The sequence below is a fragment of the Lampris incognitus genome, chromosome 11 (genome assembly GCF_029633865.1).
Source record: "Lampris incognitus isolate fLamInc1 chromosome 11, fLamInc1.hap2, whole genome shotgun sequence".
In the NCBI taxonomy this organism is placed as follows: Eukaryota; Metazoa; Chordata; class Actinopteri; order Lampriformes; family Lampridae; genus Lampris; species Lampris incognitus.
Window position 1 is genome coordinate 27,437,518 of NC_079221.1, and position 27,983 is coordinate 27,465,500.

The following is a 27,983-nucleotide window of genomic DNA, read 5'->3' on the forward strand; positions in this document are numbered from 1 at the left end:
GCCCAATCTTCTCAAATGGGGAAAACAAGATTTGGTTTCCTTTGTTTTTTCCCTGAGTCACTATTGTGTTGTATTCGGGCTATGTAGAGCAGTATTGGTAAAAAGTTCACTATCAGGGGTGTCCAGGGGGTTTGGCAATCTATTCTGTTGCCTACCAACATAGGGCTCACCAGTTCGAATCCCTGAGTTACCCCCGGCTTGGTCGGGCATCTCTACAGACACAATTGGCCGTGTCTGTGGTAGTGGGAAGCCGGATGTGGATATGTGTCCTGGTTGCTGCACTAGTGCCTCCTCTGGTCAGTCGGGGCGCCTGTTCGGGGGGGGAGAGGGAACTGGGAGGAATAGCGTGATCCTCCCATGCAGACGTAATGTTATTCATGTTAATGGTGTCATAATGAATTATTTTTTCCATTGCCCAATCAAGCAGAATAGTCAGTACCATGCTTGTTCTTGTGATAACTGGTTTAAGTACTCGTGTGAGTTTTGCCCACAAGATGGCTGTGTAGGTTCATGATAACAGCCTGTTATTCTTCACACTATCTGTTGATGTCTTAGGGCAGGCAGTCGCCCAGAAAACAGGTGTGTGCATTTGCTTGTTGTCTGGATCAGGTTCCTGTGTAGATGCTTTCTCTGGAGTATGGTACAAGGGTCTGTTTGTGATTGAAGGTGCACCGCTGTGGTTATGACCTGCACATTCATAACTGTCGCCTGCTCGTCTCTTTGCTGAGCTTGAGCTCATCTATTGTACTGGGTCACCCTGGATCGGTGCATACAGTAAGGTAGATATCTAAATGTAGATGTGCATTTGATCAAGCCCCCTGGCCACGTTCACCTGTACGACATGACAGAGGCGATATGCATGTCTGAAAAACTGCATTCTTTGTGGTGCTAAAACGTAAAGTGAAAGTATCTCACTATGTTTTAGCTTCAGCATTCCAATAATACAACGGTACCGTCGCACAATGACATGATGTCTTTTCTATGCTATTTGGTATGTCAAAACTGTCATGTTAGTGGTGTTACTCAAGTTTTTTTTTTTTTCTCGGCCATCACAAATTGGTGAAAATAGAGTAGTGCTACGTGTAATTTCTGTATTTTGTCAGCTTTGCTGATGAAAACACAATTATAGCCCCTGAAAAGATTTATTATCATGTTTTTCCTTTGGCCAGATGAACCTTTTGTGTTTGTCTGTCGGCCGCTTAATCTTGCCCCCGGCCTGCTGACCCTGCCCTCTCTTGTGTGGTATGGTCTTAGGTGACCAAAGAGATGGCTGAGATTCCAAGATGGTCATTTAGCTCCAGTGCCTCACTCTAAATGCATTTATCCCCTCCACTTTAGCTGGCGACAGCCAAAGCACTGATATTCGAAGACAGAGTGATGCGAGAGAGGGAGAGGGGAGAGACTGAGCTGCAAGAGGCCTGAGCCCTTGTTTAGAGAGAACTGACCTATGGAAGGAAGGTGGAAAAGACCGGCCATTGTCGCCTTCTTTGTAACAGTCCCCCTCCACTTGTGTTTGTTTAACACCTAGTGGATGAGGCTGAAGCCAACTAGCTGTAGTATGGGCCCATGTCATCTCAGTTTGGCTTTGATTAATTAGAGAGAGGCATTGTTGTGATCGCGTGTGTGTATGCTCAGCACACGTACCCATACACACACACACACACATATACACACACACACACACACACACACACACACACACACACACACGTGCGTGCATCAACGCACCAGCCACCAGATGCATCTGGTGCATCTAATCACGCTTGTGCCATGTTACCCTCATACACTCCCTCACATGTGGTATACATTGTAAACACTTACTGTGCAGATGCAGTGGTCACATATACAAACATCTACACATTCACTAAACTTTTTTTCTCTTACACACTATTTCATACATGCATTATACAGACATATACATAACCACATACACACAGAAGCATGCCACAACCTTCAGATGTACTGGGTTTTTCTTATGGTTGTGCTGTGTTAAACACATGCATACACTTGTGCACACTAAGCATATATATATATGTGTGTGTGTGTGTGTGTATGTGTGTGTGGGTGGGTGGGTGTGTGAGTGGGTGTGTGCACCCACTTAAGCACAAACGACACTTACAGTCACACTCACACACATTATATTTCACACTTCACACATGCCTTACAAACACACATACACACGTGTGCACACACAAGTGCACATACTCACATACAAGTGTTTAGTGTTTAGCCAGTAAACACAATCAGTCTGCAGCTCAAAGCCTGATGAGTTTGTGGGGATAGATGATTCTATTTTGCCGTGGCCTGCAGGCAGACAGTAACCCAATCTAAGAGGGAGAGAGACAATAAGTTGGAAGCATTTGAAAAAACAGAAAGATGAGCCACCGAGCCCCCATGGGGAAACAGACACTAGGCTTTGTCTCTTTCTATAAATACCGTCTCTCATTTTCTATCATCTCTTCTTCTTCTTCTTGTCCAGCTCTCCCTCCCTCTCATTCTCCCTTTTCATTTCCCATTATTCTTCCTCTCACGCTCGCTCGCTCTCTTTCCTTCTCTAACCAGTTCTCTCCCCATTTTCTCTTTTTTTTTTCTGCCTTGTTTTGTCTTTCCTCCCCTCCTCCTTTCCCGCCTCCTTCTCTCTTCCTCTAACCCTTCACTATTCGCCTGTCTCCTGTCTTTTGTTTCATTTCATTCTTTCTCCCACATACATTCTCACATTCATTCTTTCTCTTATTCTCACCTCTGCTCTCTATTCTCTCTTGCTGCCACTTACTGCCAATTTTCTGTCTGTCTCGCTCTCGCTCTCTCTCTGTGTCTCACTCGCTCCCTCTCCCTCTCTCTCGTGCTCTCTCTCGGCAGAAGAGTGCCCACCCTTGTTTTGATACCCCAACCCCACCCCTCGCCCCCCAGCCCAGTTCTCCTCCCCTGCCTGCTGTCTATCTCTAACTATAGTCAGACTTAAGGCGGCTGGCATAGCTAGCATCGCCCGGATCGCTCGTTGGTGCAGCTGCTTTCTCAGAGTGCGCTCTCTCCTTTAGCCTTGCAGTCTCTCCCTCTTTTCCCCTCCCTCTCTCACCATCTCTCTCTCGCTCTCTCTCTCTGCTGAGCACCTCCAGAAGATGACTTCACACTTTGGAAGAGGGCAGCCCTCCCCAACTGTAGTTAAGTCTACGGCGGCTGCGCTAGGTTAGCATCTGAAAGCCCTCACGCCACCATGGCTCACACCCCAGGCACCCCGGAGAGGAGCGGCTGAGCGGGAAAGAGACTTTGGAGAGGGAGAAATGAGAGAAGGGCAGAGTATCTGAAGAGGAAGTGTCAGAGAAGGGAGGAGGGGAGGGGGAGGAAAAAGGGAGTGAGGCGTGTGAAGTTTAACTGTTGTTGGAGATGGGGGTCACGCTCACGTGGAGCGCATGGTCCTAGTGAAGACGCGCACGCCTTGGATTTCAACAGCTGAGAGATAAAACAGAAGAGGAAGGGAAGCGGGAAAGAGAAACGGAGGGGAGAAAGAGATAGAGAACGTGGACTGGCAGAGGAGAGAGGGACACAATTCACAGAAGGGAGTTGAGAGCCAGACGTTCGCATAGTACTGTCAGTGGAAACACATGTTGCTCAGAGGAGCTGACGGCTACCGTTACTATTACTACTGGTATAACTGTGTGTGTGTGTGTGTATACGTGCATGCTTGCATGTAAGACTGTGTGTGTGTGTGTGTGTGTGTGTGTGTGTGTGTGTGTGTGTGTGTGTGTGTGTGTGTGTGTGTGTGTGTGTGTGTGTGTGTGTGTGTGTGTGTGTGTGCGCAGGAATCAGCCATGCCTCCTCTCCTGTCAGATGAGGGTAACCAAAAACAACCCAGCCAAATCCATCAATCAGATACTGGATCAAAACTGAGATGGGACCAAGTGTGATGGAGCGTTCCCTAATCAAAAGCCACGTGCTCTCTCTCGGGGTTTGATTGAGGCTGTCTCGCTCAGTTCAGACGAGATCTGTGATCGTTTAACACGTCGCTGTGTGTGTAGTGGTATCGGGGAGTGGGTTACAGCATTGCTGAAGCCAAAAGTTTTGAATCGATTCGCCATTTCACAACTTCAGTAGTAGGTGTCTCCCGTGAGTATATTGCCGTTTCCAATTAGCCGGTGTGTTGTCAAGCATTTGTTTTGTTTTTGAAGTGACTGTTGGTTTGTTCATGGTTAGGATAGATTTACCTCTCTGTTTTTGGCCTTCTACTTTTCCTTGCAGAGTTTTAATGTTTTTCCCTAAATTACAATTTTTTTTCTGTTGGCATGAAAGCTAAAAACATTCTTGTTGAAGCATTAGGATTAAAAACAGTATTTGTGCATTAAGGAGGTGAGGGTTGATTAAGTTAGTGTTCATAATATATTTAGGTGACATTTTTATTGATCCCTCAAAGGGAAAAGTCTCATTTGGTCCTCCCTTCTATAGAGAGGTCAGAGGTCAGGGTGAGCAATAGCACCGGACCCCTAGAGTGGGTAGGGATTCTGTGTTTTGCTCTGGGACTTCAGCAGGGCGGATGCTTGCCAACACTGGCCCGCTACTTACTGTGCTACCCTGCAGCCCTCAAAGGGGGAGTTATTGGTACACCTTATATACAGAATGACACAGCGTGCAGTGAATAGTGCAGGTTTTTCCATGCGGTCATCTGTGAAACCCTGAGTGCAGCAGGATAAGTTCAGAGTTCACCATGAATTTATTTATCTCTTTTCTTTTCCCAGTTCAGGGAAAACCTTGATCAAAAGAGAGGGGTGTTTGCTCAGAGGCGAGTCATTATTCTGTGATGAGTCAGAGCTTGAGGTGATGTCATTGTATAGAAGTGCTCCATTATTTCCTAAAATATTTTATTTTCTTTGTTTGTAGTTATATTACATTTATGGTCCCGTTATGTCTTACATGTTTTGTGAGAGAAATCCAGCAACGCAAGTTTCTTCTTTGTGTTATCTTACATGGCAAATGAATCGGATTGGTTCTTGGCACTCGTTTATTGATCCACGCTGGGAGTGGAGCAGAAAGTCGGATGGCGAAAAGATTCCATTTATCATCGGCCACTATTGAGGAATTGATAGAAAGAAATATGCCTATTTGTTGTTTCCTGGAGTATACAAACGTTTACCAGGATATTGAGCATAGAAGCCCTAAGCTCCACTCGCATTGTAAACAGGCGTTTGATTAATTTGGAGACTAAACTATACACAAGATAAATCCTGTTGCTGGCGCCCATGCACAGCTGACCCCTTCTGTTGTTGTCTTCCAATTTTAGGTGTCCCTTTTTTTTGTAAGCAAAAAATATTGCATGCTCACTTCAAAATTTAAATTTGTGCTTATAAAAGAATATTAAATTTTTTTTGTTTTCATCATTTTTAGTTTTGATTTGGTTTATTTTTTTAGTTTCACTTTTGCACTTTAAGCTGCTTGGGATAGAGTATCAGCTAAATGCCTTGCAGTCAAATAGATGCACATGAGGATTTGGAAGGATTGTGAGGATGTCTTCATTAATTTATTAACTATCATTATGTTGCATCAACATTGCTCTTCGATGCTCTTAGTAGGATGTTGAATATCAGAGGTAGTAGAGCTGATTGATGGATTGTGGCATCGATCGTTATTTTTCAAACTGTCTACTGTTGCATGTCTTGCCGTCTTTATTCTAGCCTGTCTCTCATTTTTCTCTCCACTTTCTTGTCCATAAAGGTAAAAGTTGCTGAAAAGAAGTTACTACCTTTAAAAAAAAAGAGCATCTTTCCGTCCTTGGTAAACATGATGCAACAAGAAAGGAAATTGCAGAAACTCGACTGTAACTGTTGTCCTCTCATATTTCAGGTGCACGGGAAGATTCGGGAGGACTCTGACATGGCTCAGGATTCCCTCCAGTGCCTGGCCCAGCTGGCCTCCATGCATGGGCCCATCTTCCCCGATGAGAGCGCCCAAGTCTCCTACCTCGCCCACCTGGTGGAGGGCCTGCTCACCATGATCAATGGGTCAGTGTTTCAGTCTGCTATATTTAAAGGGGCAACACTGATGTTGGTGTCATTATAGTAGGATTAATGGCAGTGGCAGAAGTTGTACTAGTAGTAGTAGTTGTAGCAGTAATATTACAAGTAGCGCTATTCATTGCAGTTGTAGCAGTGTAGTCATAAGCAATGATATGGAAGTTTTTGCAGAGAGAGAACAGTGGTTCTAATCCGTTCTGGTGTTTTTGTTTGGATTAAATTACTAGCTCAAATAAAGCTTCAGCTTGGAAGATCTAAAAGTCAATCTGGGTTTTTGTAATGCGCAAGACCTCAGATGCAAAAGAGGTGGGACCAATTTATTTCTGCTGAGAGAATGTTGCTCTCAGTGGACAGAGGCTCCAGCAGACCTGACAGCAACACACTAAAATTAGAGCCCAAATTTATTCTCTTTCCCTTTGCTAGTTAGTTTATTGCTTTTGGATGAATTTGAAATCAAGTTATCGTTCTGTGCAAAAAAAACAACAACAAAAAAACTGTGCAATTAAAGGTCACTGAAAGTATGTCGTAGATATTGTATTTGGTGTTTTTAGTGGTTTTCTTCAAAGCAACTGCTCTGTGGTATGTGCATGCATTTTACTGTGTGGCATCCACACAAGCAAAAAGCCACTTTCACAAGCACACTCAGTGTCATTTGATTGTTGGCTACAGTCTTAGTAGCTGTTTGTCCTTTCCCAGCATCTCAAGGATTTCATGTTTTTGAAAATCAGAGACTCTACAGGCAAGGCAGAGAGACCAATGCCAGTTGATGTGTGAGTCACTGGGTTCCATTTTGGATTTATTTACAGGAAGTAATTGCTTGTCGATTCTCTGTAATTTTAGTCTTTCTTCGATTCTCTGATTGTAGCATCACCAGGGCTGCTGGGAAACGGGGCAATGAGGCAACAGCTTGACCTCCAGTAGAGGGCCAACATGCTTAGCCAGGAGCTCGTCTCTCATTTCTCTCTAAAACTATATTTATGTGAAACAAGAGATGATCACTGAAACACACAGATCAAACCATGTATTTATTCTACTGAAAACAGGGTGGGAAATTAACATAAACCAAGAGCCAATGGTAAATTTTGGCTGTGGCTGGTGATTTTTGTGGGCTATGTTGGCCTTGGTGGTTAGAGAGACTATCCTTTCAACTGGATGACCTGAGCGCAGACATCTGCTCAACCACAGTGTTGTGAACAAGGCACTGAAACCTCAACAGCTCCAGGGCTGCTGATCTCTATTGGATGCTGCACTTTGACCTCCATGTGGAGGAAGTCACACAAAGAAGACATTTCCATACAAAGCTCAATAAAGTTGCACACTGTCATGATTATATACCTAAATTACAGCTTTGGTAGTCAACTGACCTTCATTTTGGAGTAAAGTTGGTATTCCAGAAGTGAAAATGGTTAAAGTAGCTTGTGATTTTTTTGATTTTTTTAATTTTTTGATGAACCAGCCGCTGTTGTCTTCCATCAATAAAAGCTAATAACTTCCCTTGTTTTCAGCACTGCTGCATCCCTGCCAGTCGGGAAAAAGAGATGGTAATGAAACAGTCTGTTTTAAGTTGTAATAAAGCCTTAGTTTAATTTGTTTGCTCCATTCATCTAATCTTTTTATTTTGCAGAGTATTTATTTTACTAAAACACACATGGCTTCCATGTTTTGAGCACTGAAATAAATAAGAAATAGGATATCTGCTGTTTTTCTTCAGTGTTTCCTAGACCCAGTTTATGCCTGATATTGTCATTCAATATGTTAGTAAAAACAAGTTATAGCAAGGTGTTAACTCACACAGCACACATTATGATTGGAATGCACTGGATCTGCCAGACCACCTCTGGAGGTAGTCTGGATCCAGTTATGATCAAATCACCGCCAGAAATGGCCAGGTGTAAATGCATTCCTTACAGCAGGCTGGCATTGGTGAGTGGGTAGAAACGTCATCCCCACAGCCATCAGTTAAATATATTGTGGCTCATTTTGAAGGCTGTCATTTACCCAGACTCGCCAAACTTTGACATGAACCATTCCCACCATGGTAAAGATGTCAGCTTAGTAAAATTCACTACAGTTGCAAACATAATCATGGCAAATCGACTTGCTGATTCTGATGCTTTCAATTAAATGTTTTATATTTTCTGTTAATTTTTTATGACTAGACCGATTCACCATCTTCCCATCCACTCATTTTCTTTGCAGTGTGCATGATAAATGAGATCTGCTCAATTTGCTAATGTGATACAGACCACCAGATCCGTAGAGACACCTGGAATAAATGCTAAAGACGTGTTTGGATTATTCATTATCCAGATAACGTATCTTGATTGAGATCACACTATAATACCTTTAGTAAGTGAAGTTTGAATACCAGATTTTACAACTACTTTGTTCTTACAGCCATTAACTGTACCTTATTCCTGCCACATCAGTGGCATTTGGGGTAAATGAGTCAAGAACCAGTAATTGGCTCCATCAAGTGCAGCATTAAATTATGGTCTGTTGCCTAATTTTGAATTGTTAGACTATTTAATTTAAGACAAGTGAAATATAACACCCCACCAAAGGTCCATTGAAATGAAAAACATATTTTCATTCTTGATAGCTCTTTTATCTGCACTTGATTTACATCTATTTTACACTCTTCTAGAAATTCACAAAGAAATTTATTTTGCCAAAATACAATTTATTTTTAATGACATCACAACATTGCACTGTACTTGCAAGTGTTCACAAAAAAAAGTCTGATGAATGAGAGCAAGATTAAGAGAAGATGACTGATCTTCTCTTCAAATTGAAACTAGCCAATAGTGTATCGACGTCTGCATTCTTATAAAAATGCTCGGTCATTATTGTTTGTTTGACAAATTAGACTCCCTCCCCTCACAAAATCCCACCTGATGGTTCCATTTCATGTGGATATATGTCAGATTGCAGAAGTTTGTGGTGCACTAAATGATGTTTCATGGAACCTTTTAAAAGATCAAAACTATATTTTTGCTGAATTTTAAGCCATAACTGTCAAATGTGAACAAGATTTGCTTGTGTTGGGTCCATTACAGTAGCCTTTCCCCACTAGGTTCAGAATTGATTTCAAAGACCTGCCTTCCTTCTTGACCTCTTCGTGGTTCTAGGTGAGCTGAAGGGCAGAGAGTCCTCCATCGCTATATCTCTGTATCTAAGCCTCTTTGCTCACGAGGACAATGTATTCTCTCAAGATTCAGGATTACTTTATCATTATTATTATTACTACTTAGGGCTTTTTATGTCATATTTAGAAATATTTTGAGTATCATGTAACTGGAAGGTCTTGCTTGGCCCTGCTGTGGGAAGGAAACCTATTAAGAAGCTATCGATTGTTTCTATCTTCACTGCTGGGAAATTGGTTCCTTTTAGTGCTTTGGGTTTCAGGAACAGGGATCAGAAGAGATTAGTGGCCAGTTTTTAGTAGTGGGGTGGGGCCACGGTAGCCTGGGGTTTGCAGGAGCAGGCTAGTAACTGGAACAATGTTCATATTACTGAGAACAGCTCTGCCCCCACCACCCCTCTGTTGAGGTGCCTCTCAGCAAGGCAGAGGTCTGTTACAACAGGAAAGGACATCCACTTAGTTGACTGGGGCAATGGAAATATGATGCAGGGGTTCACTCCAGCTGAATAGAAAGAAAAGTGATGATTGGAATTGCAAGTTCACATTTAGCTGCAAAACCTACAGGAACATGCCCAGGGCTTGATGTTGATATGTTCAAATTGTCTACGGAAAACAGCCTATCTTTATCCCTTCTGTGTTAAGAAGCAGATTTTTGCTTGGAAATTCATGGGAGTAAATTCTCATGCTCTCCTTCCTCAAAAATGAAATGTGCCCATGAGCAAGGCATCTAAGCACTAGTTTCTACAGCAGAGCTTTTTAGTTGCTAAAAATAGAAGGTTGTGGTTGTACTTGGCAGCTGCCGGGTGTGAATGTGAACTGGGGTGTTGCTGAAAGAGTCTGCTTTGTCATGTTTTCCAAGAAAAATTTAAGGTTTTAAAAGTAGCAGTGTTGATTTGAAACTGCAAAATGATAATGCTGTATTTTGGGTGGCTGTGGGTGTGTGCAGGTGTAAGAATTATTATCTCAAAACCAGTAAATGTAAAATGAATGTGTGTTTATCCTGGGATTTATGTGTAATGTCATTTGCCTTTAGTGGAATTAGTCTCAATCTGAAGGAAGTGGTTGTGCGCAAATGTATAAATAACTTAGACTGACACATACACACACACACGCATACACACACACACGCACACAACAACAACAAAGGTAATCACACATGCTGGTATTGGAAAACATGTGACTTGAGAGTGAGTAGGGGTCTCTAATGTACTTGCTCGCTCCCTCTCTCCCTCGCTCTTCCCTCCTCACTGGTCTGTCTGTAATCACCCTATTCCTGGATCTTTTTTCCAATTGCCTCATCGGGAAACCATGCGGGGCGGGATGGCCAATCTGCAGTGATCGAACGGCTCTGCTCGCAATTTAACTCCATCTGATAGGGGTTAGCCAGGCAGCCATGGCTTGGCCTCTCACACACAGCTCCCCTCAGACTGGGACCACAGAGAGGCACCTTTAGTTCACGTTTAAAACTCTCCCTGGCCCTACCTACTGAAAACCTTAACATTAATGATAATTCATTTCATTTATTTTGATTAAAGCAAATCTCAAAGTTAAAAGCAGGTTCAAGGCATGTGATGTATAAAAAGCATTGTAAAAGCCTTTGCAGAGCAAAGGTAATGGAAAATGCACAAAAAACATAAAATTAAGACATGACAAATCAACAATGTCAACTGCAAAAAAAAATGTAGGAAGGGTATGGGGTGGAAAGTCTTTTCTGTCACAGTTGAGTAAATTTATGGAGTAAATGAAAAGTTCGGACCGTTGTGGGTATTTATTTATTTATTTTGTTGTTAGTGGTGCCAGGAAACCCGGTCTATCAGTGAGTCACTCTCATGAGAGCGTTGGTTCAAATCTGGCTCTTGACCTTCAGTAGAGAGTGAGAAAAAACAAAGAGTATTCACTTTGTCTGTTTTTCCAGACATAATCTTCACATGGCAAGTTTGTTCACAGTATGTTAATGGATTAAAATGTGAAATCAGGCCCACTGGTCAACAATCCTCAGTCAAATACAAAATGTTATTTTTCATGTTACAGCTATCTAATTGAAATGGGGTGGCAGTCATCATAAAATATCATTCACACCCAGAAATAAATTACCGGCATTTGGTTTAATGGAGATTTATTGCTCCATTGTTTTCCAAGCTTTAAAATTTGATTATTTTAAGGGCTGGAAACCGTGCATCACTTTGTGATCAAGTTCCACTGTGGGATTTCAAGACAAACCCAAGCCATGTTTGGATTAAAAGAATGATAGTACTAAAGCTATTTTCCTCTTTCACTAGTTTGACATCCAGCAATTGGAATCCGAAAAAGTGATGGGGTGATGATGTTGGCATCATCACCCAAAAAATTCCCCATCGCTTTTTCTTTTCTTTTTTTACTTTTCCCCCCATTTTCTCCCCAATTGCACCCGGCCAATCAACCGACTCTTCCAAGCCATCCCGGTCACTGCTCCACCCCCTCTGCCGATCCGGGGAGGGCTGCAGGCTACCACATGCCTCCTCCGATACATGTGGAGTCACCAGTTGCTTCTTTTCACCTGACAGTGAGGAGTTTCACCAGGGGGACGTAGCACATGGGAAGATCACGCTATTCCCCCCAGTTCCCCCTTCCCCCCGAATAGGTGCCCTGACTGACCAGATGAGGCGCTAGTGCAGCGACTAGGACACATACCCACATCCGGCTTCCCACCCACAGTCACAGCCAATTGTGTCTGTAGGGACACCCAACCAAGCCGGAGGTAACACGGACATTCGAACTGGCAATCCCCGTGTTGGTAGGCAACGGAATAGACCGCTACGCAACGGGACACCTCTTCCACATCGCTTTCTAACTTCACAATATTGTTTCTGGTTTAATTTTTTCAAAAAAATAATTTTTTTTCTTCTGCTTTGTATTCTCAGTATTGAGATCGAGGACTCTGAGGCTGTGGGCATCTCCAACATCATTTCCAATATGATCACCATGTTCCCCCGTAGCACCCTTACAGCATTGCCTAGCGACCTCTTTACCTCTTTCATCAACTGCCTCACACTGCTCACCTGCTCCTTCGGACGCAGTGCCGCCCTCGAGGAGGTGGTGAGTACTACACCTTCAGCCTTCGTTTACTCTTTTCCTGTTCATTGTGCTCCATCACACGAACCCTTTGGCATTCAAAGTCAAGCAATGTTAGATACAATTATATTTTTCTTTTTGTTTTTACCGCTTTGCTTTATAAAGAGGGCCACGGCCATGTTTACCTTTTTTCCGTCTAACCACAGAAACGGGACAATATGTAAAGTTAATATCACTAAAAGCTGAAAACAGAACGCTTCTAGATTTGTTTTTGCAACAGTCTAAAAATAAATGGTCCTGACTCTGATCTTCAAAAAGGGTTTGAGGGATTCTTTCCCAGCCTACCCATGACACTGCCATGAATATCTAAACGGTTTTATGGCAATGCAACAATTCTTAAACTAAAAAATAAGTGAGTAAACACCTGATAAATTACCCTGACAGCAATGCTCATTCTAGAATATGGGTTCACTTCAATCACTCCCAAAATATTAGCCTGTTAGACTTTTTTTTTTTTTTGCAGAGATGTAACTACATAACGTTTATGTATGTAAATTCTGAAATTGTTTCATTGTGGATTTTGATGTTGCATCACCCTAAGTTAGGTGAAGTCAAACCCTTTCAATTTGTGTCAGTATAACATACCCCAAAGAGGGTCAATTGTCTCATGTTTGAAAGGTTTACAAGCTCTAAGTCCTACAGTTAAGAAAAAAAATCAAATGTTGCAGGTTTTTTTTCCGCACTTAAGGACTATGGTAAATATGGTTTAACAAGCACTTCAACCGTTTTGTCAATGTAATGCTTCTCCATAAAAGTTCAGCTTGGTTTTAAAATATCTTTCATAAATATAATTGAAATGAGTGATGGCCTCTTTCTGTGTGTTTGTTTTAGTGCAAACCCTCCAGTTTTTTTTGTTGTTTTTTTTTGGTTTTTTTTTTTTTATCTGTAGTGGCCGACACACCTGTCAAGAGCACAGTGATCATTGCTAGGTTCTTATCCATCTTTGTTCCTCATCTCTCCTACCTACCTACCTACCTCCCTTCCTCTACTGTAGCTGGATAAAGATGACATGGTGTACATGGAAGCCTATGACAAGCTCCTGGAGTCATGGCTGACGCTGGTCCAGGATGAAGAGCATTTCCCACGCGGCTGCTTTGTTCAGCCAGCCGTCCAGGTCTTCAACTCCTACATCCAGTGTCACCTGGCTGCACCTGATGGCACACGTAACCTGGTGAGAAAACAAGAGCCTCAGAAAGAGGGTTAATTTTATTCATTCATTCATTCATTCATTCATTCATGTGCCTTACCCACTTAATTCATTTCTGGGTTGTGGGAGGCATAGAAAGCATAGGGCAACACCCTGGGCAGTTTGGCATTCTCTTTTCCATTCATACTCATTAGTCATAGTTCAGTCATTCTCAAAATAACGTATCATGCTTGTTTTTAGACTGTGGGAAGAAACAGGAGCACAAGGAGGAAAACCATGTATGCATACAAGGGGGAACTTATAAACCCCACACACAAGTGCCGGGATCAAACCCAGGACCCTCTTGCTGTGAGGCAGTAGTGCTAACCACTAAACCACTATGCTTGACAGAAATAAGTTGGGGGCAACTAGGGAACAATGCATTAACGGGCGGTTCTGGTCAAGTTTCTGAATTGATTTGTACCATCAGTACCTATCCCCCATATCTTATGAAGTATTGATAGAAGAAAATTGTTGATACATCAGAAGAATTATTTTGTAGTGAACTAAGTGTTGCTCAGGGGCGCATACGCGAACTTGCTTTCTCTCCCACCTCGCCTCCTCTCTCTCTCGTTCCTCTGTCTCTCTTCATATCTCTGTGTGTCTCCATATCTCTGTCTCTCTCCGTATCACTCTCCCTCTCTTATCTCTCCTCTCTCTCACTCATCAGTCAGTAAATGGGGTAGCGTCTCACGAAGAGGAGGAGATTAATGAGCTGCAGGAGGACGACAGAGAACTATTTTCAGACCAACTGGCCAGCATAGGCATGTTGGGACGTGTGGCCGCCGACCACTGTATCCCCCTGCTCACAAGGTACATGCATGCGCGTGCACACACACCTCCAAATCTATTAGGCACTCTTTCTTCCTGATAGAAGATTCTGTTCTGTATTCTCAGATGTGAAATGAGCTGTACTCCAGTCAGAACAGCAGTATCACTTCCTGTCATGTTATATTCTTGTCAGTCAGTCAGTCAAGTTGCATTTTATATAGCGCTTTTCTAGCTGCAACAGCCACTCAAAGCGTGTGCAGTACTATTCACATTTTTCTTGTTGTATTTCTTTAGTGTGTTCACAAAAAAAAAAGAAAGTATTTAATGTGGACTTGATGACCCGGTGATGACACTTGATACCATGGTGGCTATTAAGCACTATTGATAAGCAGTATTACTGCTAATTGCTTGTATGAGCATCCTTGTGCATTGCAAAACCTCTACAATCATGATGCAAAGCGATTCATTAAGTTTGGGAAAATTTCTGCTAATTTAACACTGTAATCGACCAAAGGTTTGTGATAATTTGAGACCAGTGGGCAGTTTTGTTGACTGGACAGTAACACCAACTCTTTTTATTTTGCACTCATTGATTAATGATCAGCACGCCAGGAACGTTGTCGCCAAGTGCTACCACTGGAGCCATAAAATGTGCTCTCATTTTATACTCGCAAAATAAAGACACTGACTGTGTTAATACCACTGGCATTGCTCTAATACCAAATTCTACCAGATAAACCTTACTTCAAATCAACCATCACTTTGGCCAGCAATCACACTTACTGCTCCAATTAAGTTGCTGTCTGATGGAAAATCAATTTTTTCACACAAGGCAGTCTGTAGGTGCTGCATCATACTCTCGCAGAGGCTTTACGGTGGAGGTACTAAATAGGTCTTATTCATTGTAATTAAAAGTTGATTATCCATTTGTAAATAAATTATTAAAATGTTTCACTAATCAATCAAAAATGCAATAAAAACCGATCTGTAACCACAATTATAGATAACTAACCAGTTGATTTCATTTCAGCACATTTGATCATTATGTCAAGCTCTGCTCATAGTTTGCACTAACATCAGTCAATGCATTAATGTGATCTTCACCAAGTGAGGGAAAACTCTAACTTTGTGTTGTTCATTGACCTTTTCCATTTGACCCCGCAGCCTGTTGGAAGACCGAGTGACGCGACTCCACGGCCAGCTCCAGAGAACCCAGCAGCACCTCATGGCCTCATCGGACCTTGGCTCAGTGGACCGCAAAGTCTTAGACGACCTCTATGAAGATATCCACTGGCTCATACTGGTCTCAGGTCAGCACCTCTAAGTCGTCCTCTCTTTGCTTTAAGGACTTAAAAAAAAGATACATTTTTGATGTGGTGGTTTGATTGGTTGAGTTCTTCTCACAGGGAGTTTAAACCCTAAGAACTACTAAACTAGACTGAATTCTGGACCAGAATTCAGCACAAAGCTACAGGACTGACAATTTGCATTGATCTTTAACATGTCACTAGTTTATAGGGCTGCCCCCAAATAGTCAACCAAATGTTAGTTGATGAGAAGAGTCTCGGCCGACCAAGTTTTCACTAGTCGCTTAGTCACAGGAGGAAAGAAAAACAAAAAACCTTGTGTGAAACACTTAAAAAAAACCCTGAATAAAACATGTGAGGGCTTTCAATTTGAAACAACGGACACAGGAAGTAGTGACACCAACAGTCATTCAGTCAATCCGAGACAGATATTCACATGTACACGGCTGGTCCCTGCGGTTGTCGGGCAGAAAATCCAAAGTGTGGGATAAAAGGCTGTTTTATTTATCATTTGTTTCATAAAGTTATTGTGTTGGTGTTACAAGCTCACAAGTTATGTGACGTTATAGTGTGTTGAAATAAATTAACAAAATGTTCAGTCTCCTTGCTGGTTGTTGGGGCACATTCAGAATCATTATTCATTACCTCTTTTGCTGCTGTTGTTAACAGGCGGCTCGCTTCTTGCATGCGCTTGTTAAATTTACATTTTAAAGACTCATAAGCTGTCGTGTTGGTATTACAAGTTCATAAGTTGTGTGATAGCGTACTATGTTAAAATTGACAAAATTTTCAGTCTCCTTACTGGTTGTTCCAACGTATTCAGAGTCATTACCACTTTTGCTGGTGTTGTTAACAGGTGGCTCGCTTCGTGTGTGCGCTTGTAAAATGTATATTTTAAAGGATCATAATTACGGTTTTGTATTTCTCTGTAATGTAGCACAGTGGGGACATGTTATATATATATATATAGAGAGAGAGAGTGGGTTTTTTTTTCTGGAAACAGTCAATGGTGTTGATAAAAGTGCTCAACAAATGAGGAGTGGAATACCAACATAGATGTAGGAAAACAACTTTTAATACATAGCAGTACAAGCTTGTTTTGTGCGTCACGCACTCATCAGCTGCCAATGTGATTCAACAAAGAAAAACACACAGTGTACGCTGCCCCGCGTCACGCCCCTAATTTCAGTGGACAGCAACCAATGAGAGGAGAAAACATTTTAACTATTACAACCAATGGGTTAGGTAGTTATGATGCACAGCAACCAATGGTGGGGTAGAAAACAATACAACCAATGGGGTAAGGGGTTGGGCCTTTTTTTGAAAAAGCATTTAAAGGACCAGGGCACTGTTGAAATAGCATACATTTAAAATGTAACAAGGTAACGTCAAATGGGGTAATTTATGTATATCATATAGCGGGGTGGTGTTGGGGCACAGTTAGAAGGGCAGGCAGTTAACATATAAAAATATAACATCTAATAAATGTCACGTGTATCATCTAATGGGGGGGTGGGGGGAGAGAATAATAATGACATTTTGCTTGTAGTAACAAAGGAGATATTTTTTTCGTTGTCTACAGCTGGTGGCAATTCGTTTCTACTATTCAAGATAGACATATCAGGTTTGCATATAATAAAATGCTTTTCTGCCAAGCACAGGTTACATCTTTTGCCGCCAATTGAATATGCATTGCTCTTTGCAAGGATTTTCCATGAAATAGAGTAACCGATATTCTTGTCTACCAATGACCAAATGTGTCGGCTCAAGGCCATTGCATTTCTTTCATGCTCATTTCTGAAGCTGCTCATATAGACATTAAACCTCATTTTAAAAGGGCCCGTCTTCTCTTGTCAACAACTTATGTTTGCGGTGGCCTCACCCAGTACCGTCCATGCAGTGTCTTTGTCCACATCTGGGTCTAAGTTTGTCTTCATTTGATGGCTGTGAGAGCTCGCACTGGATTGACTGAGAGAGCTTGGTCTGCAGTGTCCTTTGGGCCCAGGGACCACGGCCCTGCCTCGAGCTGTACCCGAAGAGGAAACACCGATAGCTGTCTGACAGGATGCGAAAGCGGGGCAGGCTAAACTAACTGCTAGCCCATGCAGACCGGCAGTTCCAATAATACTGACGGTGGTCTGGCAGCGGCCTCGCCTAGCATTGACTGTGTTTTTGATGTCATCGTGTGGATTGCGGGAAGGTATGTCGAAGGTGTCTGGCTGAGAGAGCTGGCATTGGATTGGCTGGGGGAGCTGGGTCTGCTGCATCCAGTGGGCCCAGGGACCACAGCCCTGCCTGGGGCTGTGCCAGAGGAGGAAACACCGAGGGCAGTCTGACAGGACACAGAAGCAAGGCAGGCTAAGCTAACTGCTAGCCCATGCAGACTGGCAGTTCCGACAATCATTCTGGCGTTCGCTGTCTTGGACAGTGAAATTTTTTCAACAGATTGTGCTTCTCAATGAATTTGTCTCGTCTAACAGCAACTAGTTTTTCTAGTATTTTGGAGAATTGTGTCAATAAGGAAATTGGTCTGTAGTTTTTAAATTGGTGTCTGTCTTCACTTTTATATAGGGGTATAACTTTTGCTATATTCATTTTGCTTGGAACTTTACCAGATTGAAAGGACATGTTATAGATGTGGGTTAGTGGTTTAGCAATACATTCGATTACTTTCTTAACTATTGTCATATCAATATCATTCCAGTCAGATTTTTTTGTTCCTGCCTTTGTTTACAGTGTCCACAATTTCATTCTCTTCTACCACTCTAAGAAAAATTTAACTTGGATTTCTGTCCCCATAATCCCTATCTTTCCCCTCTGTGATTGTCTGTGTCATTGATTTTTTTTTCTGCCAGTTTTGGGCCCACATTTACAAAGAATCTGTTGAAGCCATTGACCACATCTTCCATGTTATTTATAGCCTTATCATTATCTGTAAAGTATTGAGGGCAGCTTGGGCTTCTGGATCCGTTTCTAATAATACTATTCAACACATTCCATATACCTTTGGTGTTGTTTTTATTGGTCTCTAATTCTTTGTTGTAGTATTCCTTTTTGCATATCCTTATAATGTTGGTTAGCTTGTTTTTATATTTTTTGTATTTTATTTCTGCTTCTATAGTTCTGTGTTTTATTAATTCTTTGTAGAGCTTTTTTTTTTATGACCCGCGTTACGCAGTCCCTTTGTGATCCATGGACTATCTTTATATTTCCACTCACTGTTGAATTGTTTTATTGGTCAATTTTTGTCATATAAGGATTGAAATATGTTTAGGAATGAATCGTAAGCTTTATCGGTGTCTTTTTCTTTGTATACTATGTTCCAGTTATGTGTTAGTAATTCATCTTTAAAAGCATTCACGGATTCCTCTGTTCTTACTCTTATATACTTCATGTTGTTGGGAACTTTATTCTCCCTAAAATTGCAGTCGTAGACAGTGAAAACTGGTAGATGGTCACTGATGTCATTTATTGAAAGCCCACTCTCTGTGTTGCCTTCTGTTGTCTATTAACATGGCACAGTATGGTGTGATTCTGCTAGGTCTAGTGATTTTAGGATATAAACCCTAACTATACATTGTATTAATGAACTCTTCGGTCTTTTTGTGCTTATTTGGATTTAACGGGTCTATATTGAAATCCCCACATCTGAACATATCCTTTTGTGTTGCTTTTGAATAAGTATTTTCTATCTGGTCCTTAAATATTTCAATATTTGATCCCAGTGATCTGTATATACAGCTCATAATTACATTTTTCTTTTTCTTTTTCCATGCAGATTTCTGCATTCTAGCACATCATCAATCGCTGTTGTCATGCTTTCCACAATCGTATAATTGAAGCTTTTATCCACATACAAAACCACACCCCCTCCATTCTTGTTTTTCCTGTTCATATACGTCAATTCATATCCATTCAGCTCAAAGTCCACACCCTTCTCAGGGGTGAGCCAAATCTGATATCGCCATTATATTGAATGGTTTCTTGAATTGACTTAAATATTCTTTGATGTTTTGGAAGTTGGCATATAGGCTTCTGCTGTTGAAGTGGATAATTGATATTTTATGACCAGACTTAACCTTTGTGTTTAACTGGTCAGCTGTGTAATAACAGCAATTGTTGTTGATATTATTGAAGAAATTATTTTCCATATCAATATTTTCCATATCTTATGATTTATGCTCAGTATATTCAAAAGTTTTCAATCCCAGTTTATCATATTTTGTAATCTTTGTTGTTTGCTGATTATCATTATCTCCAGACGGAGATGAATGATTTCTTTCAGAACTTGTCATGGTTGGTTGCATGTAGTGTGTTTATTTGTCACTCTTAAGATTTTTCATTACCTTGTTGTGTTGTTCTTTTGGACTTACTGGTATTTATCCTATTCCTCAATGTCTCTGATGACCAGCGCTTTGGCCTCTTCTGGTGTTTTGTTTAATTTTATGATGATTTTACAGTTTGTTGACCATGTAGATTGGATTTTCCTCTGTGTTCTCAGGAAGCGTGCCTTTCTGGCGATGTCCACATTCTTTTCAGTCATATGTTTGTTCAGGTAGACATCTGACCCCTTCAGCTTTTTTCCTTGCCTTAGCAGTGCAGTTTTATGCTTTCTGTTCGAAAACCTTATTATTATGGCCAGTTTATCACTCTTGTTTTTCTGAGGGAGGGGGTGACGTGCCTCAATGTAGTTGTTATCCACTTCAGTTCCCTTAGACCAGCCGGACTCCACACCAGGTGATTTCACTGATTAGCAACGCTTCAACCAAAGAGGAAGAATGTATCAGTGAAATCACCTGGTGTGGAGTTGGGTTGGAATGAAAACCTGCATACACATGGCTCTCCATGGCACATGGTTAGCACCGCTGCCTTAGACTGAAGGAAAGAAGTCACCTGTTGCTCCACAGAGTTGGAGTCCGGCTTACTGAATTCCCCACCGTTCATCGGGTTGTGGGTACAGTCATGGACGGAAGTGACGCAAAATCTTGCCTGGCGTATTTCGTTTCTATGGCACTAGCTAGCCTATTAATTTATTTTTATTTTAAGATCTGTTATATTACAGTCTATAAAGTAATAAATTATTATCTTGATATGTTCTGATGTTTTTGTATATTGTGGTGATGCAATGCCATCCCTGCCATCTGAAGGAAGGAGCCACCAAAGATACGTATACTCTGGCTGAACCATGCAAGGTATGGCAGAATGTGCAGATAACGGATGGTAATTAATGTAGGCCTGTTTTACTTCGAAAGACCACATTAGGCATGTAGGACAAATGTTTGGTTATATGGTGTCCATGCACTGACGATAAATCTGATACATTGTAGTTTATTTCCCGCCCCTCACCCCTGGCAGAGCGTGGCAAACGCAATTACTCTATAGGGTTTAAATGCACAGATTTAACATTTTAAATATAATCTTATCTCTAAGGATAAATAGCTACAGTGTCGCAGACACTAGCTAACGTTAGCTACAATTATATAGAGACTTAGCTGGCTTGCTAGCATTGGGAAGCAGTATCTATGCACAAGCAACCGTGATATTTCATGTAAAATACACAATTACCCGTTTTTATGAAGTGAAATTGTAGTTACTTTAAGTAAAACTAATTCATCCGACTCATTATTCATCTGACTTTAAAAACCAAAGTGCACACTCGCGGTAGCTCAGGAGGTTAGCTAGGCTAGCTATTGCCATAGCAACGAAATACGGCCGGCGAGATGTTGCGTCACTTCCGTCCGTAGCTGTATCCCATCTAGCTTCAACCCGTTCATCGCCCATCACTGCCCGGGCATATGACCGGGGTTTACTCTCCAGCCTGGTGACAATGATGTTGTTCATTCACGTGTACTGCTCCAAGTCATCCACCCGGTTCTCCAAGAAGACGATTCTCTTGTCCTTCTCTGTGTTTTGTAGCCTTGGGGCCTTGACGACTTCCACCAGATCCAGAATCGTTTTCTGTTGTAGTTTGACCGTTGCAACCTCTTCCGTCAGAAAGTCGAGCGATCTCTTTATATCGTCGACTTCCTCAGTTGGGGGATTCTTGTTTTTTGTCCCATGGCGTTTTGTTTGTGCTAGCTTGTTAGCTTAGCCAGTTAGTTAGCTTAGCTAGCCATCGATACAGCCGTCTTTTTGAGTCGCAACAAGAGAACCCGGCTCCGTGTCTCTCCCACTTTCTTCCGCAGTTGCCCAATACTGATTTGATGTAAACCAATGTCTTGCTGTAAAAAAAAAAAAATCAGTTCTCGACTGCTCAGTCTGCCATCAAAACAGTTTACTGAATTAAACTGGCAATAAAAACACTTTCAAAGTGAAATTAGTTGCTCATGAAAACAGAAAAGAAATAAGGCTTTTTGTCAGTGTATACCTTTTCATGATCTCTTCAATAAATTAACAGCATTACTCCTGTTGCATTAGGATTATGAACATTATTATGATTATGAACATACTAGCTAGCATGCTGCGTTCACGTGGACACCTTTTTTTTTTACAACAAAAAATACTGTCGAATTTAATAAAAATACACAAACATTAAAGCATGGCACACATAGAGGATAGCAATGTGTTTGTGAGAGCAACAGTAAAAGATGTGATGAAATATAACTCCTCAGGGTCCGCGGTGGTGTAGCGGTCTAAGCATCGGTTTTGTGTCGATGCAGTTGCCCACTGGGGACCGGGATTCACGCCCCGGTCTCGTCAGATCCGACTATGGCTGTACTCGATGAAGCAGCAATAATTGGCAACACTGTCTTCGGGAGGGGGGGGAGTCAGCTTGTGTTCGTCACATAATGCGTCTTTGTGTGTGTCGGAAAAAGCAGTGGTTTGGCCTGGATTAACCTTGTCACGAAAGTGGGGAGGCGTCTCCTTCGAGACTGCCAGCTGGAGAGATGCAGTTGGTGAACGCATGCGGTACGAGGGTGGGTGTTTGAACTAAAATAAGGATTGATTGGCCACTAGATTGGGAGGAAAAGGGAAAGAAAAAAAAAAGAAAAGAAATATAACTCCTATTTTGAGTAGCAAAGAAAATCAGCAAGGTTTCCCCCATGTGTTCATGTAGCCTCCAAGCTCTTGGTTAGCATAGTTAAGTTGAATGTCTAAATGTAAATTAGGCCTAAGGGCTATCTTCTTAAATCAGTACTGCAGAAATCAAATGTAGAAACTGGAGAGGGATGCAACTGTATCTATGACTTGTAATTTAATTACTAAACAAATGGTTATTCACCTAAGGCTCATAATGATACCTGCGATGTCTGCAGGACATGCGTTGTAATTTTGTAACGTTAATTGCTGTTTGGAATGCCTGTGTATTGAGTTGTGTTGTTTGTTGGTTCAAGTGCATTGCTTCTTGTCAGTCAGACACACATCGCTTCCTGTCAGTCAGACCAGGAAATGCTGGAAAGGCAGAAAAAGCCACACGTGTTAGTCAGTATAGGGATCCATTTGCATCAACAAGCAAGGACTGATGAATCAATGTCGTAAGTTATATTTCATTGTTTACATGTTAAAGTTCATAGCTTAAGAGTTATTTAATGAAAATGCATTTGATAAGTTAAGATTAAAAAGAATGTTGTATTTACAAATATATACAAGGTAGTTCATGCTTTTGCAGTGCTAGTTCCAGTTCAAATCTAGGTTTTGTGGAAAACAATGCAGGACTTAGTGTAATTTCCTTTTTTGTATTTTTGTTGTCCTCCAGTTTTCAGTCCAGGTCAATGTGAAGGAGTTACCAGTAAACATTTCTTCAAGTACTATGACGACTCTTTTCTTCAGTTTGAGTGGAGTTTAGCTTCGTGTTTAGTCTTCAGCTCTTACACCCTTATGAGAACACTAAAGTGAAAAGACAAAAGAGATCAGTATTTGCAAACTATCAAATGGCTTCCAAAAGTTTAAAATTAACAACCTCAAGTGTAAGATCGTCAGCCTTGGCTTAGGCCGAGGCTGCAAAGATAAGACCAACGTACGCATCACACCAACTAAAGCTGAAGCTAGAGTCAGCTAATAAGGACTTGGAAAGGAAGAGAAGAGATGCTGAAGCACGGTTCAAAAAAACTAGGTGGCTATCTCACCAGCCTGTTGTATTTGGACACCTCACGAAGCATCTTACCAATCTCAGAGAAACTGCCTTTTGGACTTCAAGAGAAATGGCTGTCCGCTGGCTCGAGCTACAAAAACGAGAACAATGGTCGGTTCCCTCCCTTTGAGTTCTTCTGCAGATTTGTGTGCTATGAAGCTAAAAAGCAGAATGATCTCAGCTTCATGCACCAAGCAACCTCTATTGAACCGGAGAGACTCACCTTCAAGAAATTCAACCATGACAGAACATTCTGACATTTCTGTAATAAGAATCAACAAACTAACAAATGATGACCCAACCAAGGCCTGCCCAATGCACAACAAACCACACTCACTCCAAGATTGTAGAGCATTCAGAAACAAACCAATCGACGAGAGAAAGGAATATGTTTCAGATGCTGTGCGTCCACATGGCACCTTGCCAAGGATTGCAAGTCGTCTGTAAAATGCCTGAAATGCAACCGCACTTACCATGACACCAATGCATCCTGGCCCACCGCTTCAAACCCCAAAGGCTCCTTCACCATCACAAGAGAACGGCGGGTAGGAAGAAGCTAATGCTCACCCGGCTGTTAACAGTTGACCAAGATACTGTAAAGACATTTCTCAGCCCAACTGCTGAAGTTGTCTCGCTTTCCCCAGGGGACAGGGGAAAATCCTGATTTGGACTCCTTGTATACTATGTTTGGTGACCTCACTGAGGTCAGGTGGGGAGTGTGATGTCTACAGGACATAAGTTGTAATTTTGTAATGTTAATTGCTGTTTGGAATGCCTTTGTATTGAGTTGTGTTGTTTGTTGGTTCAAGCGCATCGCTTCCTGTCAGACAGGCGTTATTATGTATCCCACGGCACTTCTAGGCAAAACATGCCCCATGTAGCATTCAAGCGCTAGGATTGGCCAGGTATCCATGCGTGCGTGAGTGTGCTTTTGACACCCCTGCCACAGCAGAATCACCGCAACACCCGGCGGTGTCCACAGGTCGCTAGTTAGCGTCGATGTTTTGTTTCATCAACCAACTGAATTAGCCTAATGTTAATAGATTTTGAAATAAATCATGGTCACATACCTTTCTTAATGTAAAACAAGTTAACATGGTTTAATGGATCAATATCTTTTCACTATAGAGATCATGATAAAACCAGACACGCATCGCTTCCTGTCAGAGACGCATCACTTCCCGACAGTCGGACGCACATCACTTCCTGTCAGTCAGACCAGGAAATGCTGGAAAGACAGAGAAAGTCACATGTTAGTCAGTACAGGGATCCATTCGCATCAACAAGCAAGGACTGATTAATCAATGTCGTAAGTTGTATTTCCTTGTTTACATGTTAAAGTTCATAGCTTAAGGGTTATTTGATGAAAGTGCATTCGATAAGTTAAGATTAAAAAGAATGTATTTACAAACGTATACAAGGTAGTTCATGCTTTTGCAGCACTAGTTCCAGTACAATTCTAGGTTTGTGGAAAACAGTGCAGGACTTAGTGTGTTCACTGTTTCTCAGGGGTTGCCACAGTGGATATTTGCCCTCCATAGCTTTCTGTCTGACAAATCCCTCTCCTGCAGTCGAACCCTCCTCATGTCCTCCTCTATCTGGTCTTTCCATCTTTTCCTTGGTCTTCCTCTTCTGCTTTTGCCAGATATTTCCAGGTCCAACACCTTCTTTCCTATATAGTCTATGCCTCCTCTCTCGATCTTGTCTTTCTCTGATGCAGGACTTTGTGTAATTTCCTTTTTTGTATTTTGTTTTCCTCCAATTTTTACTCGGTTTCAATGTGAAGGAGTTACAAGTAAATGTTGCTTCACTACAGGGCTTCACTGCTACGACAACTCTTCTTCATTTTGAGTGGAGTTTAGCTTCGTGTTTAGTCTGCGGCTCTTATGCCCTTATGAGAACACTTAAAATACCATCTTTACTTGTTTAAAGTATGTGTTTAGAACTATAAGAACAAAATAAGGATGGAAACTAAGGTCAACTTGGGCTGCCTATTTCTGCTGGTCAATCTGTGGAGAGAAAAAAATCAGTTGAACAAACTTGCTGCAGAACCTTGTCTTGATCAGTTAGTAACAATGACCTCACTGTGTGGACTCTACTGGGGCGTAACTCGCATGGCTCTCCTCGGTACACAAATAGAAAAGCTCCACTATCGTCTGATATCCTGAGCCCAGACCTTCGGTGTCCAGCATTGGCCATGTCCCCAGCCTGTCATAGTAGGTGTCCTCATCAAAACTCTCCTCTATGGAGTCATCTTCCTCCTCGTCATCCTCATCAAACTCATTCTATAACATCTCCAGGTGAGGCATGGCCAAGGTCATCATCTTCCATAGTCAGACCATAAGCAAAGATGTCAGCTTTGTCTGTGATCTCCCCTCCCTCCTCAACAGCCTCCTTTGGCTTCCATGGCTCTGTGCCGATGTACTCTGCCATGGGATTTTCCACTCTCATATTCTCATCCAGTTGGAGAGAAACTCCTACATCACAAATCTTGACAGTCTCCATGTTGCCCTTGATGACCACATTACATGATTTCATGCCACCATGTAGCAGCTTCTTCTCATTGTGAAGGTACTGCAGGCCTCAGGCCATGTGCAATGCCACATTCTCTATGATGGCAGGGGGAAAGGCCTTGAGGCCATTTTCTCTCCTCTTCTCAATCAAGTCATTGGGGGACTGCTCTCCTCCATACTCCATGGCAAGACATTTAGAGCCATCTGATGCTTTTGTGAAGGCATGGAAACGAACAATGTTTGGGTGCTTCATTTTCTCCAGGATCTTTGCCTCCTCATTGAGTCATTCTTGGTAAAGGTAAACCCTCAACTGCTTGGCAGCAAATTTAATGTTGATCTTCTTCACAGCCCAGGGCGATGTGTTCAGCTTACTTTTTCTATTAAGGAGATAAACATTTACTGTGGTTCCACAGCCCAACTTTTTCATGAAAGGGGGGGGGTGGTAACATGGGTCCCAGGCTGAGGGCTGCTAACCCGGAGCATATAAGGAGTGTTGAATAAACCCGTATTACTAACCCTGGCAGGAGAGTCCATTCTTTATTTCACAATTCCGTGGACACCGTTTCGATTACAATGGCAACAATCGAATGCAGCCCTGGATTTTATTTGTACAAAAAAGTTCTGTCCAGTAACCTTGAGCACTTTTTTATTTTGAGATTTGTTTGAGTGAGTAAGAGAAGGTCCTGTATCCTGGTGCAGTTTTAGAGAAAATGTAAAAGTTATTTAATAGTCAGTGTTTTATTATGAATGTACGATTGAAATTTCCATTAAAGAAAAGTTACAAAAATGTTTGTGTATGCTGTTATAATTATAGTTATTAGAAAAAGAAAAAGAATCGGAATCAGCAGGTCAGACTCCCCCCACCTCCTTTCTCCCAATTTAGTGGCCAATCGATCCCTATTCTAGTTTAAACACCCACCCTCGTACTGTATGCATTCGCCAACTGCATCTCTCCGGCCGTCAGTCTTGAAGGAGACGCCTTGCCACTTCTGTGACAAGGCGAATCCAGGCCGAACCACTGCTTTTCCAACACACACAGAGACGCATTCATGTGATGAACACATGCCGACTCTGCCCCCCTCCCGAAGACAGCGTTGCCAATTATTGCTGCTTCATTGAATCCGATCTGACGAGACCGATTCGCGAACCCGGGTCCCCAGTGGGCAACTGCATCGTCACAAAGCCGATGCTTAGACCGCTACACCACCACGGACCCTCGGCAGGTCAGACTTTTAAAAAATCAGAAATCATAATCGGTCAAGAAAATTGCAATCAGTGCATCTTTTTTCTTTTCTTTTCTTTTTTTTTTGTGAGTCAGCAAGTGCTAGGAGCTGCTGTGCACTGCAGTCAAATTCCTTGTGTGCATAGGCACACTTGGCCAATAAAGCTGATTCTGTTTATGATCTCCAGATGTGACTACACAAAATCTGATATAAATGAAATATTTACTTGGACATCTGTCCACTTATTTTTGCTATTCTCCATAAACATAATCGGATCACCTCAGAATACCTCTATTAGCACAAATGAAACGTCAAATTTACTGCGTGGGGTCATAGACCATCAACCTGTCCTATATTTAGGCTTGAATGCTGGTCTGTAAGTGCGTAGTGTTGAATGCCTGGAATTTGATTTAGGCATGGATGGGCCACTAGTGTAATGAATCCTAAGATAGTCTTGTTGATGTTTAGATGGATTTGGAATAAAATGATGGGACGCTTCAGTTTTTTTTTTTTTTTTTTTTTTTTTTTTTGCAGTGGCTCGTCCTGTATAATGTATAAAGCGTATTTGGTGTTTTATCAGTATTTTTGTTGGCACAGCCTTCTGCCAAGTGCCCAAAGTTTAATCACAGTTTTATCACATTTCATAAATGACAG

The 27,983-nt window shown here is 41.8% G+C and overlaps 1 protein-coding gene and 1 pseudogene across 1 annotated transcript in view; one reads left to right on the top strand and one right to left on the bottom strand.

The window, feature by feature from the left end:
* The window catches only part of xpo4 (exportin 4), a 94,949-nt gene that overhangs the window by 49,971 nt on the left and 16,995 nt on the right, over positions 1–27,983 (top strand). The window contains 5 exon segments of the mRNA XM_056289502.1: positions 5,833–5,990; positions 12,048–12,222; positions 13,253–13,429; positions 14,115–14,257; positions 15,380–15,525. Coding sequence (XP_056145477.1) covers positions 5,833–5,990; positions 12,048–12,222; positions 13,253–13,429; positions 14,115–14,257; positions 15,380–15,525 — 799 coding nt within the window.
* LOC130120951 (lymphokine-activated killer T-cell-originated protein kinase homolog) lies at positions 25,675–26,589 on the bottom strand (annotated as a pseudogene).